Genomic DNA, 19,234 nt, shown 5'->3' with positions numbered 1-19,234 from the left:
GGTTTCCTCAGTGTGTATGCCCAGAAGTGGGATTGCTGGGTCATATGGCAGTTCTATTTCCAGTTTTTTAAGAAATCTCCACACTGTTCTCCATGGCGGCTGTACTAGTTTGCATTCCCACCAACAGTGTAAGAGGGTTCCCTTTTCTCCACACCCTCTCCAGCATTTATTGCTTGTAGACTTTTGGATAGCAGCCATCCTGACTGGCGTGTAATGGTACCTCATTGTGGTTTTGATTTGCATTTCTCTAATAATGAGTGATGTTGAGCATCTTTTCATGTGTTTGTTAGCCATCTGTATGTCTTCTTTGGAGAAATGTCTGTTTAGTTCTTTGGCCCATTTTTTGATTGGGTCATTTATTTTTCTGGAATTGAGCTGCAGGAGTTGCTTGTATATTTTTGAGATTAATCCTTTGTCCGTTTCTTCATTTGCTATTATTTTCTCCCAATCTGAGGGCTGTCTTTTCACCTTACTTATAGTTTCCTTTGTAGTGCAAAAGCTTTTAAGTTTCATTAGGTCCCATTTGTTTAGTTTTGCTTTTATTTCCAATATTCTGGGAGGTGGGTCATAGAGGATCTTGCTGTGATTTATGTCGGAGAGTGTTTTGCCTATGTTCTCCTCTAGGAGTTTTATAGTTTCTGGTCTTACATTTAGATCTTTAATCCATTTTGAGTTTATTTTTGTGTATGGTGTTAGAAAGTGTTCTAGTTTCATTCTTTTACAAGTGGTTGACCAGTTTTCCCAGCACCACTTGTTAAAGAGGTTGTCTTTTTTCCATTGTATATCCTTGCCTCCTTTGTCAAAGATAAGGTGTCCATAGGTTCGTGGATTTATCTCTGGGCTTTCTATTCTGTTCCATTGATCTATATTTCTGTCTTTGTGCCAGTACCATACTGTCTTGATGACTGTGGCTTTGTAGTAGAGTCTGAAGTCAGGCAGGTTGATTCCTCCAGTTCCATTCTTCTTTCTCAAGATTATTTTGGCTATTTGAGGTTTTTTGTATTTCCATACAAATTGTGAAATTCTTTGGTCTAGTTCTGTGAAAAATACCGTTGGTAGCTTGATAGGGATTGCATTGAATCTATAGACTGCTTTGGGTAGAATAGCCATTTTGACAATATTGATTCTTCCAATCCATGAACACGGTATGTTTCTCCATCTGTTTGTGTCCTCTTTGATCTCTTTCATCAGTGTTTTATAGTTTTCTATGTATAGGTCTTTTGTTTCTTTAGGTAGATATACTCCTAAGTATTTTATTCTTTTTGTTGCAATGGTGAATGGTATTGTTTCCTTAATTTCTCTTTCTGTTTTTTCATTGTTAGTATATAGGAATGCAAGGGATTTCTGTGTGTTAATTTTATATCCTGCAACTTTACTATATTCATTGATTAGCTCTAGTAATTTTCTGGTAGAGTCTTTAGGGTTTTCTATGTAGAGGATCATGTCATCTGCAAACAGTGAGAGTTTTACTTCTTCTTTTCCTATCTGGATTCCTTTTACTTCTTTTTCTGCTCTGATTGCTGTGGCCAGAACTTCCAACACTATGTTGAATAGTAGTGGTGAGAGTGGGCACCCTTGTCTTGTTCCTGATTTCAGGGGAAATGCCTTCAATTTTTCACCATTGAGGGTGATGCTTGCTGTGGGTTTGTCATATATAGCTTTTATTATGTTGAGGTATGTTCCTTCTATTCCTGCTTTTTGAAGAGTTTTAATCATAAATGAGTGTTGAATTTTGTCAAAGGCTTTCTCTGCATCTATTGAGATAATCATATGGTTTTTATCTTTCAATTTGTTAATGTAGTGTATTACATTGATTGATTTGCGGATATTAAAGAATCCTTGCATTCCTGGGATAAAGCCCACTTGGTCATGGTGTATGATTTTTTTAATATGTTGTTGGATTCTGTTTGCTAGAATTTTGTTAAGGATTTTTGCATCTATGTTCATCAGTGATATTGGCCTGTAGTTTTCTTTTTTTGTGGCATCTTTGTCTGGTTTTGGAATTAGGGTGATGGTGGCCTCATAGAATGAGTTTGGAAGCTTACCTTCATCTGCAATTTTCTGGAAGAGTTTGAGTAAGATAGGTGTTAGCTCTTCTCTAAATTTTTGGTAGAATCCAGCTGTGAAGCCATCTGGTCCTGGGCTTTTGTTTGCTGGAAGATTTTTGATGACAGTTTCGATTTCCTTGCTTGTGATGGGTCTGTTAAGATCTTCTATTTCTTCCTGGTTCAGTTTTGGAAAGTTATACTTTTCTAAGAATTTGTCCATTTCATCCAAGTTGTCCATTTTATTGGCATAGAGCTGCTGGTAGTAGTCTCTTATGATCCTTTGTATTTCAGTGTTGTCTGTTGTGATCTCTCCATTTTCATTTCTAATTTTGTTAATTTGGTTTTTCTCTCTTTGTTTCTTAATGAGTCTTGCTAATGGTTTGTCAATTTTGTTTATTTTTTCAAAAAACCAGCTTTTAGCTTTGTTGATTTTTGCTATGGTCTCTTTAGTTTCTTTTGCATTTATTTCTGCCCTGATTTTTACGATTTCTTTCCTTCTGCTAACTCTGGGGTTCTTCATTTCTTCCTTCTCTAATTGCTTTAGGTGTAGAGTTAGGTTATTTATTTGGTTTTTTTCTTGTTTCTTGATGTGAGCCTGTAATGCTATGAACCTTCCCCTTAGCACTGCTTTTACAGTGTCCCATAGGTTTTGGGTTGTTGTGTTTTCATTTTCATTCATTTCTATACATATTTTGATTTCTTTTTTGATTTCTTCTATGATTTGTTGGTTATTCAGAAGCGTGTTATTTAGCCTCCATATGTTTGAAGTTTTAACAATTTTTTTCCTGTAATTGAGATCTAATCTTACTGCACTGTGGTCAGAAAAGATGACTGGAATGATTTCAATTTTTTTGAATTTTCCAAGACCAGATTTATGGCCCAGGATGTGATCTATTCTGGAGAATGTTCGTGTGCACTTGAGAAAAAGGTGAAGTTGATTGTTTTGGGGTGAAATGTCCTATAGATATCAATTAGGTCTAGCTGGTCCATTGTGTCATTTAAGGTTTGTGTTTCCTTGTTAATTTTCTGTTTAGTTGATCTATCCATAGTTGTGAGTGGGGTATTAAAGTCTCCCACTATTATTGTGTTACTATTTCCTCTTTCATACTCGTTAGCATTTGCCGTACATATTGCGGTGCTCCTATGTTGGGTGCATATATATTTATAATTGTTATATCTTCTTCTTTGATTGATCCTTTGATCATTATGTAGTGTCCTTCTTTGTCTCTTTTCACATCCTTTATTTGAAAGTCTATTTTATCTGATATGAGTATTGCGACTCCTGCTTTCTTTTGGTCTCCGTTTGCATGAAATATTTTTTTCCAGCCCTTCACTTTTAGTCTGTATGTGTCTCTTGTTTTGAGGTGGGTCTCTTGTAGACAGCATATATAGGGGTCTTGTTTTTGTATCCATTCAGCCAATCTTTGTCTTTTGGTTGGGGCATTCAACCCATTTACATTTAGGGTAATTATTGATAGGTGTGGTCCCGTTGCCATTTACTTTGTTGTTTTGGGTTCATGTTTATACAACCTTTCTGTATTTCCTGTCTAGAGAAGATCCTTTAGCATTTGTTGAAGAGCTGGTTTGGTGGTGCTGAATTCTCTCAGCTTTTGCTTATCTGTAAAGCTTTTGAATTCTCCTTCATATCTGAATGAGATCCTTGCTGGATACAGTAATCTAGGTTGTAGGTTATTCTCTTTCATTACTTTCAGTACGTCCTGCCATTCCCTTCTGGCCTGGAGGGTTTCTATTGATAGATCGGCTGTTATCCTTATGGGAATCCCTTTGTGTGTTATTTGTTGTTTTTCCCTTGCTGCTTTTAATATTTGTTCTTTGTGTTTGATCTTTGTTAATTTGATTAATATGTGTCTTGGGGTGTTTCGCCTTGGGTTTATCCTGTTTGGGACTCTCTGGGTTTCTTGGATTTGGGTGGCTATTTCCTTCCCCATTTTAGGGAAGTTTTCAGCTATTATCTCCTCGAGTATTTTCTCATGGCCTTTCTTTTTGTCTTCTTCTTCTGGAACTCCTATGATTCGAATGTTGGGGCGTTTCACAGTGTCCCAGAGGTCCCTGAGATTGTCCTCATTTCTTTTGATCCTTTTTTCTTTTTTCCTCTCTGCTTCATTTATTTCCACCATTTTATCTTCTACCTCACTTATCCTATCTTCTGCCTCCGTTATTCTACTCTTGGTTCCCTCCAAAGTGTTTTTGATCTCATTCATTGCATTATTCATTTTTAACTGACTCTTTTTTATTTCTTCTAGGTCTTTATTAAACAGTTCTTGAATCTTTTCAATCTTTGTCTCCAGGCTATTTATCTTAACTCCATTTTGTTTTCAAGATTTTGGATCATTTTTATTATCATTATTCTAAATTCTTTTTCAGGTAGATTCCCTATCTCCTCCTCTTTTGTTTGACTTGGTGGGCATTTTTCATGTTCCTTTACCTGTTGGGTATTTCTTTGCCTTTTCATCTTGTTTAGATTGCTGTATCTGGAGTGGGCTTTCTGTATTCTGGAGGTCTGTGGTTCCTTTTTATTGTGGAGGATTAACCCAGTGGGTGGGGTTAGACGATTGGCTTGTCAAGATTTCCTGGTTAGGGGAGCTTGCGTCAGTGTTCTGGTGCGTGGAACTTGATTTCTTTTCTTTGGAGAGCAATGGAGTGCCCAGTAATGAGTTTTGAGATGGGTCTATGTGTTAGGTGTGTCCTTGGGCAGCCTGTATGTTGATGTTCAGGGCTATGTTCCTGCGTTGCTGGAGAATTTGCGTGGTATGTCTTGCTCTAAAACTTATTGGCTCTTGGGTGGTGGTTGGTTTCAGTGTAGGTATGGAGGCTTTTGGACGGTCACTTATTACTTAAAGTTCCATGTAGTCAGGAGTTTTCTGGTGTTCTCAGGTTTTGGGCTTAAGTCTCCTGCCTCTGGATTTCAGTTTTCTTCTTCCTGTAGTCTCAGGACTTCTCCAACTATACAGCCCTGATAAGAAAACTTCTAGGTTAATGGCTAAAAGATTCTCCCCCGTTAGGGACACCCAGAGAGGTTCACAGAGTTACATGAAGAAGAGGAGAGGGAGGAGGGAGATAGAGATGAACAGGAGGAGAAAAAGGGGGACTCAAGAGGAGAGAGACAGATCTACGCAGCTGTCTGTTCCCAGAGTGTTCTCCGTAGCCCAGTCACCTACAAGGATTCACAGAATTGGATTGGGAAGAGAAGGGGAAAGGAGGAAATAGAGGTGTTCTGAGGTAGAAAACAGAGAGTCAAGATTGGGAGAGAATAATCTTCGGTTTAAAAATAGGGCTTCTCTTCTTTTTTTTTTTTTTTTGTAAGGTTATAGTGTATTGAAAATGAAAATTAAGGAGTAGTAGAGGAGTACTAGAGGACTTTAAAAGAAATAAGAGAAAAAGAAAAATAGAAAATAGAAGAGAAAAAGGAAAGAAAAAAAAGAAAAAAAAAAGAAAGAAAAAGAAAAAAAAAAAAAGAAAAAAAATTTTTTTTCCCCCTAATTAAAAAAATCATAAAAGTCTGTGGAAATGAAAGTTAAGGAGTAATGGGGGAGTAATAGGGGATTTTAAAGGAAAATAAAAGAGAAGAAAGAAAAAAGAAAAAAATAAAAAAAATAATAAAAAAAAAAAGAGAAAAAAGTAAAATTATATCTAGGAGTTTCTCTGGAGCTGTTGCGGTCAGTGTGGGTTCGGCTCAGTTTCAGATAGCTCCTCGTTCCAGCTTACGCTTCTCGATATCTACAGGCCCCTCCGGTGTAGTCAGTGTTTCCTAGAGGGATTTTAATCTGTTGCACCAGTCCCTTCTGAAGCGGTTCCCTTTGTTTATTTGGCTTCTGTTTGCCGGTCTCTTCAGAGCCTCATTTCCGCCCTGACACAGGCGGGCGGAGGTGGACTCTTATTCAGGTAGCTAGTTCCGTCGCTCTGCGGCGCAGGGAGGGGCTTGCGCTGCCGGGAGTGGCTGGCGCTATGGGGACGGGCTTGCGCCGTGGGGATGGGCTGGCGCTGCCGGGAGGGGCTGACGCTGCTTTCTCCGTCTGTGCTGCTCAGGCTCCCGGCTGTTCTATATGGAGCGCGCCCCGCGCTGCGCGAGGTTCCAGCCCTCGGGTGTTCCACAAAAGCGCGGAAGGAAAAGCTGCGCCTGCTCTCTGTGCCTTCCCCATCAGAGCGGTCCAGGCAGCCAGGGGCTTGATGGGCGCACTATCCCCAGGTGTGGCGCGCCCCCTCCCTTCCGCGGACCCAGTCTCAGTTTCCGCTGGCGCCAGTCGGGCGCGCGCGCCTTCCGCCCTCCGCGTCCCCAGCCCCAGTCCCCGCCCGCGCCGGTCGGGTGCCTGCGCCCTGTGTCTCGCTGCGACCTTCCCCTCCCCCCTGCCTCCTGCCTCCGGCGGGGCTGGGCCGGTCCGCAGCCTCTGAGCTCCTCTCTGGACCCTCTCGGTCTCTTTGTTCTGCGAATGGCCGGCAGTGTGTTCGGGCCGGTTAATTTACTCTCTCTCTTTTGGTCTCCCACAGTTCAAGTTGGCAACTCACAGAAGTTCCCTCCGATTGTCCTCAGGGCACTCGGGCCCCTACCCCAAGTAATGCCGCCTAAGAGCTCCCGGGATGGATCTCCGTCCTTAGCTCTTTTGTCTCACTTTTTATCTTTTATATTTTGTCCTACCTCCTTTCGAAGACAATGGGCTGCTTTTCTGGGCGCCTGATGACCTCAGCTAGCGATCCGAAGTTGTTTTGGGAAGTTTGCTCTGCGTTCAGTTATTCTTTTGATGAATTTGTAGGAGAGAAAGTGGTCTCCCCGTCCTACTCCTCCGCCATCTTGGCTCCTCCCCCCCTTCCCAGTCTTAATAATTATGGAGAACCACAGTCTTTCATCAATTCTTCCTAAAAGTGTTCACAGCCTCCTAGTCCTAGAAGATTCTTCCTCAAAGTTCCCAGGGTCAAATACATTGGGAAACATTAAACAGTGATAATAGTAATTAATTTTTTATGCATTTACTATATCCTATGGACAGTTCGTATCTCATTGAATCTTTACAACAGAAGAACTACAAGTTAGTTGCTGCTTCAAGCACATTTTTCAAATTAAAAATTGAGCTGCAGAGAAATCAAGTAACTGATCAAGATCATACAATTAATAAGTGGCTCAGGGTTTGTTTCCTTCAGAGCCTGTGCAGTTATCTATACACACTACTTCTTGTATAGCCCGTTTTTAAATTCACAATTCATACTGGGGTGTTAAGGATAATTATTCTTAATTTGTATTTCTCTCAGACTCTTAGAAAATTATTTTTTGCTTTTGCGCTTCAATTTTCCTCCTTTTATTTTTTTATTGAAATATAATTAACATATATTAGTTTCAAATGTACAGCATAGCAATTCAATATTTGTCTACATTCTGAAATAATCACCACAGTTAGTCTAGTTAGCATCCATAACTGTGAATAGTTACAAATTTTTTTCTTTTTTTCCTTGTGAGGAGGACTTTTATGATCTGCTGTCTTAGCAACTTTCAAATATCCAATACATAGCTCCATGGGGTCACAACAAGTCAGACATGACTAAGCAGGCATATGTACACAAGTACTGTTAACTGCAGTGACCTTGCTGTCCACTGTATTCCCAGGACTGATTTTGTAACTGAAGTTTGGACCTTTTTGCCCACACCATCCCCCTTCTCTGGCAACCACCGATCTGTTTTCTATATCTATGAGCTTGGTTTTATTTGTTTGCTTGTTTTTTTTTTTTTGGTTGTTTGTTTTTTTACATGCCACATATAAGTAAGATCATATGGTATTTATGTTTCTCTGTCTGACTGATTTTAGTTAGCATGATGCCTTCAGGATCCATCTGCTTTATAACATGATGCCTTCAGGATCCATCTACTTTATAACAAATTGCAAGATTTTATTCTTTGGCTATAGTATCCCGTTGCATGTTTATCCATTGATATCTGCCTAGTTTGTCTCTATACCTTGGCTCTCCTTAATAATGCTGCAATGAACATGGTGTGTGTGTATATCTTTTTGAGTCAGTGTTTTCATTTTCTCTGGGTGAATACTCAGAAATGGAATTACTGGATCATAATGCAGTTCTGTTTTTAATTTTTTGAGGAAATTCCGCAATATTTTCCATAGTGGTTACACTAATGGGACTTCCCTGGCGGCTCAGACAGTAAAGCATCTGCCTACAGTGAGGGAGACCCAGGTTCCATCCCCGGGAAGATCCTCTGGAGAAGCCAATGGCATCCCACTCCAGTGCTCTTGCCTGGAAAATCCCATGGACAGAGGAGCCTGGTAGGCTGCAGTCCATGGGATCGCAAAGGGTCGGACACAACTGAGCGACTTCACTTTCACTTTACACTATTTTACAATTGCACCAACAGTGCAGGGCAGCTTTCTGTTCTCCACATCCTCTCCAACTCTTGCTATTTCTTGTCTTTTCCGTAATAGCCATTCTAACAGGTGTGAGATGATATCTCATCATGGTTTTGATTTGCATCCCCTGATGATTAGTGATGTGTTAGTGACGCTGAGCTTCCTTTCCTGTGCCTGTAGGCCATCTGTATGTCTTCTCTGGAAAACTGTCTATTCAGATCCCCTGCCCATTTTTAAATTAGATTGTTTTGTTTTTGCTGTTGAGTTGTGTGAGTTTGTATATTTTGAATATTATCCTCTTATCAGATATGTGATTTGCAGATATTTTCTCCCATTCAGTAAGTTGCTTTTTCATTTCGTTGATGGCTTCCCTTGCTGTGCAGAAGCTTTTTAATTTGATGTCGTCTCATTTGTTTATTTTTGCTTTTGTTACCTTTGCTTTTAGAGTCAGATCCAAAAAATTATCTCTAAGACCACTATCAAGCAGCTTACCACCTGTTTTCCTCTGTGAGTTTTATGGTTTTAGGTCTAACATTCAAGTGTCTAATCCACCTTGAATGAGTTTGTGCGTATGGTCCAAGATCAGTGTTTAGTTCCATCCTCTTGCCTGTGGCTGTTCAGTTCTCTCGGCAGTGTTTATCTGTAAGACCGCTCTTTCCCTATTGTGTACGCTTATTTCCATTATCATGAATTAATCGACCATTCACGCTCAGGTTTAATTCTGGGCTCTCCAGTCTGTTGCATTGATCTATGCCTGGTTTTGTGTCAACACCATACAGTTTTGGTCACTACAGCTTTGTAGTACAGTTGGAAAACAAGCCGGGTGATGCCTCCAGCTTTGTTCTCCTTTTTCAAGATTGCTTTGTCTATTCAAGGTCTTTTGTGGTTCCATATAAATTTTAGGATTATGTTCTATTTTTATGAAAAATGTCTTTGGAATTTTGATAAGAATTGCATTGAATCTGTAGATTGTGTTAAACTTAGATAAATGAGAGTCTTCCTGATGGAAGGGCATTCCAAACAGAACACACGGCCTGTGCAAAGGCCTGAACAACTCAGAGGGTGTGCTGTGTCTGGTTAATGCTCAGAGAGGAGGAAAGGAAGTAGGAAAACAAGACTAAAGAGAGGAGCCTGGGTTCTGCATTGTTTTGCTGGCTGGACTTTTGTAAGCATTTGACTTTGCAGCCTTTACTATAAGGGCAGCAGCGAGCCAGGAGCACCGCAGCAGCATGGTCTGGTTGATGGTGATAACTAAAGTCCATAGTGCTCTGTTGGTGGAAAGACCCAATTGACATTAATGCAGTGCTTTGAGCAACAGATAGTGAGTCAGGATGGAGCAAAGGGGTCAAATTTGAGAGAGTTTTAACAAGTGAAACAGGCTAGAGAAAATCTTCTCTTAAATAGGCTGTAAGAGCAAATAAGCGACATTTGTGGAAGGGCTATTTCTATGAAACAAAACGATGTACCGTCTCGGAGGTAGCATGGAAGCATGTATAGCAGCTATTTTTGATAATCTGAAGAATTTGAATGAACAGATCCCAGTTCCACAAAATGCTTTTCAGAAAACTGTGCTCTTCCCTGTTTAGACTTCCTACAGAAATTGGATAAACTGGTTATTTAGTGGAAGTACAAGATAAAAGGTAGATTCTAAGTAGTCCTTCTGCCTTTCTAGTCCAGACTACTTTGTCTTTCTCCTCCTTAAATATGCTACCTGGGGAAGATGAATCAGCACTCGTGGGGATTTTCAACCAAATGTATTTGAGAAATGAGCCAATAAAAAAATGTTGGGAAATTAGTCCCAGACACTCAATGAATGGTTATTGGATGGATGAATTGATCAACTTTTAAATTGACCTTAATAACTTTTAACTTAAGCATATAAAGTAAGATTAATAGAAAGGAAAAAAAATCTTCAATTTAAATTTTCCGATTTTATCTTTTATTGATGTAGCTTCCAGGTCACTCCTGAAATATGCTCCAGTATAATGCCAAATGGACTTTTACCTTTGTGCTTTGCTGTGTTGGGCTTAGTCGCTCAGTCATATCCAACACTTTACGACTCCATGTACTGTAGCCTGCCAGGCTCCTCTGTCCATGGGATTTGCCAGGCGATAATACTGGAGTGGGTTGCCATTTCCTTCTCCAGGGGATCTTCCTGACCCAGGGATTAAACTCGGGTCTCCTGCTTTGCAGGCAGATTCTTTACTGTCTGAACCACCATGGGAAGAGGGAGGTGCCACTTTGAGGACACTGAATCCAGGAAGAGACCTAAGCTGGGAGTAAGAGAAAGACAGGACTCTTACTTTAGCAACCTAAATGAGAGGCTTGATGTGGCATGCATGAACAGTTCCCACCATGGGAAGATTTATTATTTAAATCTTCAAAATGAGCGTATAACAAGCATATTTAATCATGTTATTTTTCAAAACATCTTCTTCAAACTATCCTTTAAAAGTCATCTTCTACAGTTCCGTTTATTTAAAATTAAGCAATATATTTTAGCGACTGATTTCCTAGCCCCATCCCTGGTAGTTTAGAGGAAAAACAGTATTTCTGTTATGTTTCAAAAATCTCTATAGTTGTGTCTAGAATCATACTTAGTAATAATATGTTCTTTCTAAGAGGTACCTGTTGGGGTTGGCGTTCTGAGAGTGTTATTTCAGATGAAAGGAACCATACTAAATAATTATTCTTATTTACTCACATTTCAGATGGACAAAAAGAATCAAAGTGGTAAAGTGGTTCAACCAAGACCTCATAGTTCCCAAATTGTATTAAAAGGCTCAAACACAGGTCCATTAGTCAGCAAAACCTATGTGCTTACTATAACTGAGTCACTGTAGACTCAGATTTTACGCCTCCATTCTCTCCGTTTCACCTCAATGTTAACATGAACCTGTGGTTGATATGTTGTTCTGTATATCACTTCTGAGATTCTTTTACTTTACTTGTATTTGCTCCTGAATCTCTGTAGTTACAAATTATGGATATGTATCAGTAACACATTCCAACATGCATACCTTCCAGTGTTCAAGGAAAAGATATTGTAATCTCAGTGTTGTGGAATATTAATTTTGAAAACTATTTTTAAAGTATCACCTAGATTCAGGAAATAACTATATACATCATTTTTATTACATATTTGAGAGATAGAACTGTAAATAATGATAAAAATTTTTACTAAAGGGTTTTTTTAAAATAAAACCAGATATAAAAGTTTTATTACTTGATAAACAAGGATGCCAAATTTAAAACTTCTGAATAAAAGTGATTGCCTTCTCTTTTCTACAGCAATTTCCTCCACCCCATCCAAAAAAAAAATAGGAGGAACTTTTGGATCAAATCATCAGGATAATTGATCCAGACCTATTTCACTTTGTGATAGGGAACTTGTGTTTTAACAATGAAAATTTATTGTCCTATCTGCAATGAAAGAATTGATATTCTTAATGTTCTTACGCATTCTTTTTTTATGTGCACATTTTAGGTGTATCAATACATGCATGAAACGATAACTGTTAATGGCTGTCCCGAATTCCGCGCCAGGGCCACAGCAAAGGTAAGACTTGAGCAGCTTTAGAAACAGACGTAACCCCAGTGATCTAGTAATTGATTGTGCGCGTGTGTGTTTCAGGTTTTCTCGTGTGTACACTGTAAGAGAATTTAGACATCAGTGGCAGCCCAGAGTCTAGAACCAGTACTACTTCCCAGGTAAAAATCCTAATGGAAAATTGAACGTTTCTGCTGCTTCTGTAGCTTAAGAAAGGAGAATGATTTCATTAAACTCACTAAATGTTCATTTGGCACAAGCAAATCTACTGGTTCATCGTAGGAAATACTTCTAGGTTTTCTGACACATTCTTCTGATCCAAAAGAACCTGTTCACTATTCAATGCATGGAAATTTATTTGCACAAGTCTAAAGGTTTGACTCAAGCTAGACATGGCAAGAACTCACCTGATACCCACTGGTGCAGGATTTTCCCATGTACTACTCAGCAGCGCAGCTGAACGAATACAATATTGACCTAAAGGGAAGGCTTGTCAGCTATTATGGTAGAGGCTACATTTGCTCTTGAAAAACTCCAATCCAGAGATTGCAGAGACCCTACGAATGAAAATGTTACAACAGTAGGATCGTGAGATTATATGGAAAATAGGCCATAGGAAATAACAGTTTTAACCTAAAATCACTAGTGCAGTTCTTATTTTATAAGTGCAGAAATGTTATAGTAGATACACATTTGCTTTTTAAAAGCTTTTCTGTTTCTAATAATATATAAGAAATAACTGTTGAAAATAATCAGAATTTTCCATTTAATTCTTTTGTGTTACATCACCTCTTACTTGGTTTTTCTCCTGACTTTTAAGTTTTCATTCTGTAACTGAACACTGTAGACTTGTGACTATTTTTTTTGTTTTTTTTTTTACATTTTTTTTAACCCAGGCACAAAAAGGGTATTATTATCATTACATCATGCTTTGCTTGTACTGAAGTGAAACACACACAGAAAAATGATCCCTACATGGTTTAATTAAGGGGAAAGTGAATTATGTAGTATTTTACCATTCTCATTTCTTATTCATGTAGAACAGCAGGATAGCAGCATAATGTTGCAATAGCACAATATTTTCTGGTTGTTTCTGGGCTGTCTGCATTGCATCCATGTCAGCCATTAAAATCTATGCATGACAACAAGGTTTGCATGAGCAAATGCATGTAGCTAAAAATAAGCCATTATTTCCATTTCATTCACTATCTTTCACTAAATGCAGACAGTAACATAATGCTAAGTTGATGTGTTAATGCTGTGTGTGAAAAGGAACGTACAGTTGTTGGGAATCAGTATTTTCAGTGTTGAGTAAATCACTTTATAAAAGACATCTAACCAGCTGTGGTTAAGGCAGGTTACTGGAGGTGGAAAATAAGAAGCAGGCAATATTCTTTCTTTATTTCCATGGAAGGGAGGGGGTGAAAACTAATGGTGAGTTGTTTCTTTAACTTATTTTTTAAACTAATATATATGAATTTTAAAATAAACTTATGTCCATATTAAATTGCATTTTGTACATCTAGGTGTAAAACCATGGGCTTCTCATTTTACCTACATTGCTAGAGTAGTTGAAATATTAATTTTAAATATAGGGGGGAAAAACCTGTGCCAGATAAGAGGACCTCTCATAATAATATGGAATACTGATGTGAAATATTATAATCTGTTTGAATCTATTATTTTGTTTTAGCTTTTTTTTCTTTTAGGCATTTTCAATTTAGGGAAAAAGGAACTAAATTTGCTAAGCCAGTGGTTTCGCAATAGCAAAATTCTAGATGTATTCATCAGGGTACATGTATATGTATATATATGTATGCATATAGAAACATATATGTGTGTATATATATATGTGTGTGTGTATATATACGTGGTGTATTGAGTAAATATTTATGAATATTTATCAGGTGTCGCTAGTGGTAAAGGACCTGGCCACCAATTCAGGAAATGTAAGGGATGCAGGTTCGATCCCTGGATCAGGAAGATCCTCTGGAGGAGGGCACAGCAATCCATTCCAGTATTCTTGCCTAGAGAACCCCATGTGTGGCCCCATGTGTGACCATAGGGTCACAGAGTCAGACACAATTGAAGCTACTTCATGCATGCACAAACACCCGGTTAGACTGTGTAATACAAAAAAGTGGAAGCCACAATCTCAGCCCTTAAGGTGCTGGTGATCCACACGTAATATGCAATAATTATAGTTTATGTACTGTATGTAGGTATTATATGCACCAAAGCTATTTGGAATCCAAGGATAGGAGGAATTGCATCTAACCAAGGTCTCTGGGAAAGATTTTTATGAAAAAGGGAAAACTTTATCATAATGGGTAAGATGTAGAAAGGTGGAAATAGTTGGGCTGAGCTTTACCAGAGAAAGGAAATAAAGGACATCTAAATGAAGAAAGCCCCCTCCCTTTTGTATTCTTTCTTTCACAGGAGAATGCTATAAAATAGGAGGAGTTGCCTGGTCTGCGCACTGCAAATCGTGTGAATAGCCTTATTTCCCTCGTTTTATCACCAAATGATCATCTTTTCTTTCAGGCTACAGTTGCAGCTTTTGCAGCTAGTGAAGGCCATTCCCACCCTCGGGTAGTCGAACTGCCAAAGACAGATGAAGGCCTTGGTTTTAACGTGATGGGAGGAAAGGAGCAAAATTCTCCCATTTATATCTCTCGCATCATTCCTGGAGGGGTGGCTGAAAGACACGGAGGCCTCAAGAGAGGAGACCAGCTGCTGTCAGTGAATGGAGTGGTATGTTCATAACATAATCAGAGGTTTTTCACTCTAAGTACATCCTCCCCTCCCCCCACCGCTGTTATTGAATCAGTATCGAAATCCTAGAGCAAGTCTTTATTTTGTGTCCAAACAACTTCCTAAGCATTGATGGATATCAAACCTACAAAAGAGATAATTTTATAGCTTTGATGTCTCATTTTGTCTTGTTCAGGGATAATAAAGAGGACCTCCTGGGAAAATCATCCCAAGATATTATTCCAGCTAGTAGAATTTTCTCCACATAATACTCTAATTGAATTAATACTTAAAAGAACATAATTTCAAGTCACTTTTATTCAAAGTTTGTTGTTACTCAGTCGCTGAGTTGTGTCTGACTCTGCAACCCCATGGACTGCAGCACAGCAGACTCCCCTTTCCTTCATCAGAGATACGAATGAATTTGCTCAAATTCATGTCCATTGAGTTATTCAAAGTTACTGTAAGCAAATATACACATTTAAAAAACAAAGCTAGAACTTTTACCCTATTTTTCACTTTCATTATAGAGGAAGGCTGGCTTTAATATGTATAATAATAACACACATGGAAAAGACTAATGCACAGGTAATTCTTTAAGCCAAGTAAACAGCTACAGCGAAATAAAAATATATTAGCCCCTTTCCCAAAAAAAAAAAGAGCGAGTATCCATTATATTTATCTTAGTTTTCACATGAAGTTAAAAGTATGAACATATATTTTTTTACAGTCTCATATTCTTTGGATGCCATTACCTCCACATGTAATAATGAGTTGTTGATGAGATGGTATCATGTGAAATGAATAATTCTTCCCTTATAACTTCTACTTAAATAAAAAATAATAACCCAAAAGCAAAAATTTCAGAAGTATGAATAGAAACATATCAAAACTTACCTTTCTTTTCACCTGGGATCTGTCTTCTAAGAACTTAAGGTTTAAAAAAATAAATTAGATTTGTGTTCTTTGTGGTCATAGTGATTTCTGCTAAGGACATAATATCCAAAATAAATGCATTTGAAAGGTGATATTTTGTTTATAGCCATGAAATAAATTCTTCTGTATTTATATCTTGAATTTTTTTGGCCTGACTAGTAGTTTTATGGAACCCCAAATTATTCAACTCTGCTGATCTCTCATGTACATCAAAATCACCAATCCATGAATATTTTATATCACTTCAGCATTCCAATTCTAAAATTACCATTTCATTTACTTTTTTCTATGCAACAATGCTTTAAGATGAGCTTTTTATTGACCTTTAGATAACTAGCACTTTTTCAAAGCATGTTTCAACTGATAATTCCATAGTCAAGTTTTCTAGGGGAGGACTCTAAAGCTAGGTCATGCAATTGTGTCACAAAGTAATCTGTGCCTCACTGTGTGAATTTATGATTTCTCTGAATGTATTGAGTAGATCAAAGGAAGAGTATATATATTTTTAAAAGAACCAAAAATATATTCATAGTAAGTGTATTTATGTAAAGCCACAGGAAATTTATATTAAATCAATATTTAGTTGACTTTATTTAAGCTGTCTGTCAAAAGGGCAAAAGAACCTTCGTTTAACCCATACATTTGTAGGGAACAGAGCTGTTGGCATTTAATAATCACTTCGCCATTCCGTGCAATGATCTGAGACTTTATCTGGCAGACTGTGGGCAGAACTGAAGCAGTGGAATCAGACACGTCAGACTCTACCACTCAGTATCCATGGATTTAATAGATTGTTGTTGTTCAGTCACCCAGTCATGTCCAACTCTTTGAGACCCCATGGACTGCACCACGCCAGGCCTCCCTGGCCCTCACCATCTCCCAGAGTTTACCCAGGTTCATGTCCATTGCATCGGTGCTGCCATCCAGCCACCTCATTCTCTGACATCCTCTTCTCCTGCTTTCAATCTTTCCCAGCATCAGGGACTTTTCCAACGAGTTGGCTGTTTGCATCAGGTAACCAAAATACTGGAGCTTCATCTTCAGCGTCAGTCCTTCCAATGAATATTCAGGGTTGATTTACCTTAAGATTGACTGGTTTGATATCCTTGATATCCTTGGAACCCTCGGGAGTCATCCCAGTTTGAAATCATCAATTCTATGGCACTCTGCCTTCTTTCCAGTCCAGCTCTCACAACCTTACATTACTCCTGGGAAGACCATAGCCTTGACTATACAGAGCACACTGTCTAAGTTTGTTGTAGCTTTCCTGCCGAGAAGCAGTTGTATTCTAACTTCATGGCTGCAGTCACCATCCGCAGTGATTTTAGAGCCCAAGAATCGGAAATCTGTCACTACTTCTACCTTTTCCCCTGCTATTTGCCATGACGTAATGGGGCCGGATGCCATGATCTTAAGTTTTGTTAACATTTAGTTTTTTTTTTTTTTTTTAAATTTTTTTTTTTAATTTTTTTATTAGTTGGAGGCTAATTACTTCACAACATTTCAGTGGGTTTTGTCATACATTGATATGAATCAGCCATAGATTTACACTTATTCCCCATCCCGATCCCCCCTCCCATCTCCCTCTCATTTAGTTTTAAGCCAGCTCTTTCCCTCTCCTCCTTCACCCTCATCAAGAGGCTCTTTAGTTCCTCTTCGCTTTGTGCCGTCAGAGTGCTGTGATCTGCATAGCTGAGGTTGCTGACGTTTCTCCTGCCCGTCTTGATTCCGGCTTGTGACTCATCCGGCCCAGCACTGCTCATGACGTGCCCAGTGTGTGCTGGTCGCTCAGTCGTGTCCAACTCTCCACAACCCCGGAGCCCGCCAGGCTCCTGTGTTCATGGAATCCTCCAGTCGAGAATAGTGGAGTGGATTGTCATTCCCTTCTCCAGGGGGTATTCGCAACCCAGGGATTGAACCCAGGTGTCCCATACTGCAGACAGATTCTTTACCATCTGAGGCACCAGGGAAGCTCAATGTATAGGTTAAATAGGGTGACAGCAGGCAGCCCTCTCATACCCCTTTCTCGGTCCTGAGCCAGTTAGCTGTTCCATACAGAGCTCCAGCTGTTGCTTCTTAACTCACATACAGGTTTCTCAGGAGATAGGTAAGGTGGTCTGGTATTCCCCTCTCGTTAAGAGCTTTCCGCAGTTTGTTATGATCCACAGTCAAAGGCTTCAGCATAGTCGATGAAACAGAGGTAGATGTTTTTCTGGAATTCCCTTGGTTTTTCTGTGATCCAACAAATGTTGGCAATTTGATCTCTGGTTTTTCTGCCATTTCGAAACCCAGCTTGGGCATCTGGAAGTTCTTGGTTCATGTAATGCTGAAGCCTAGCACACAAGATTCTAAGCATGACCTTACTAGCATGGGAGGTAAGTGTAATTGTCCGATGGTTAGAACATTCAAGTACTACCCTCCTTGGGAACTGGGATGAAGACTGACCTTTTCCAGTCAGTAGAAAAGGATTTATTTAATGGATTAATAAGCCCTAAACTGAATTTCCTAATCTGAATAAGGTGAGCAGGGACTAATTTTAAGAGGTTGAATGAAAATTAAAATGAGGCAAAATGTCTGTTGAGAACTATCCTGTGATAATTTGTTACACACAAATGAAGTGTGTAAGTGTGGTTAGTGAAGGAACTTGAAGAGAGTTAGCAGTCCCCCTATGATATTGCTAATGCTAGTTATGTAAGTTTTAAAGCAAAGTCTGTTGTCCATAAAAGCTTATTTTAGCAAACATTTATTAGCAAAAAGGCATAATAGACTCATACAACCTCTTCTGTTAAGTTTGATAACATCCTAGTTCTTGGTCCATTCAGATGTTCCAAACATTACCTTGAAAAAAGGGTTTATTTGAGGCAGATGAAATAACATTCCAGAGCCAAGAGTTTTGTTATAGTCAGCATCAGACAACCAGAAATTCTTTTAAACTGGCAGTTGGAAATAAGAAGCTTTAGTGATCAAACTTGCGCCGCTAATCCTTTGGTGCAAGCTGTGAGTCTCCTTAAGATTTTTGCAACCTGGTCATGCAAAGGTGGGAAATATCTCCAGTATCTTTAGTATTCCACTTACATTTAAAACCTTTAATTTTGTTGATTAACTTCCATTTATCATGCTAGTTCATAAGTCACTAATTTTGCCAGTAAGAATCCGTTTCTGACAAACTGTTGCTAATAAACAAAACATCCTTAAGATGGGTATAACAAAGGCTTTTGTAGTGCGACCAGCCTCTGGAGTCATACCTTTCTGATGTAATGTTTGCTGACCACCTAGACTGATTTAGGCTTCTCAATTTGTAATGTAAAATATTGCATATCTATAAAATCAAACTATGTATTGTAAACTACCTATTTTAAAGTACCTAAAGGTAAGTTATATACATTTTAACAGCACCTTGTATTTATCAGGTATTCATCAAAAGGTAGTTTTCATCCTGTAAATGAGAAATTTCATGACCTAGTGGGTTTCCAGTTGGCAGTCAAAGTAGTTAATCCAAGGCAATAACCCTGGGCTGCTAACACTGAATCCACACGTCTTCTCAATATAAATAATTCCAAGCAGATAGCAGTATTTAATGA

The 19,234-nt window shown here is 38.7% G+C and overlaps 1 protein-coding gene across 3 annotated transcripts in view; it reads left to right on the top strand.

The window, feature by feature from the left end:
• Positions 1-19,234, top strand: part of LIN7A (lin-7 homolog A, crumbs cell polarity complex component) — a 158,719-nt gene that overhangs the window by 91,481 nt on the left and 48,004 nt on the right. For 2 of the 3 annotated variants that reach the window (XM_043880393.1, XM_043880408.1), the window contains exons 3-4: positions 11,901-11,972; positions 14,508-14,717. In XM_043880393.1, coding sequence (XP_043736328.1) covers positions 11,901-11,972; positions 14,508-14,717 — 282 coding nt within the window. The remainder of the gene's footprint in view (positions 1-11,900; positions 11,973-14,507; positions 14,718-19,234) is intronic. The other variant, XM_043880399.1, reaches the window with a different exon arrangement.

This window comes from Cervus elaphus, chromosome 3, assembly GCF_910594005.1.
Source record: "Cervus elaphus chromosome 3, mCerEla1.1, whole genome shotgun sequence".
NCBI lineage: Eukaryota > Metazoa > Chordata > Mammalia > Artiodactyla > Cervidae > Cervus > Cervus elaphus.
This window is presented reverse-complemented; position numbering and strand designations above follow the sequence as displayed.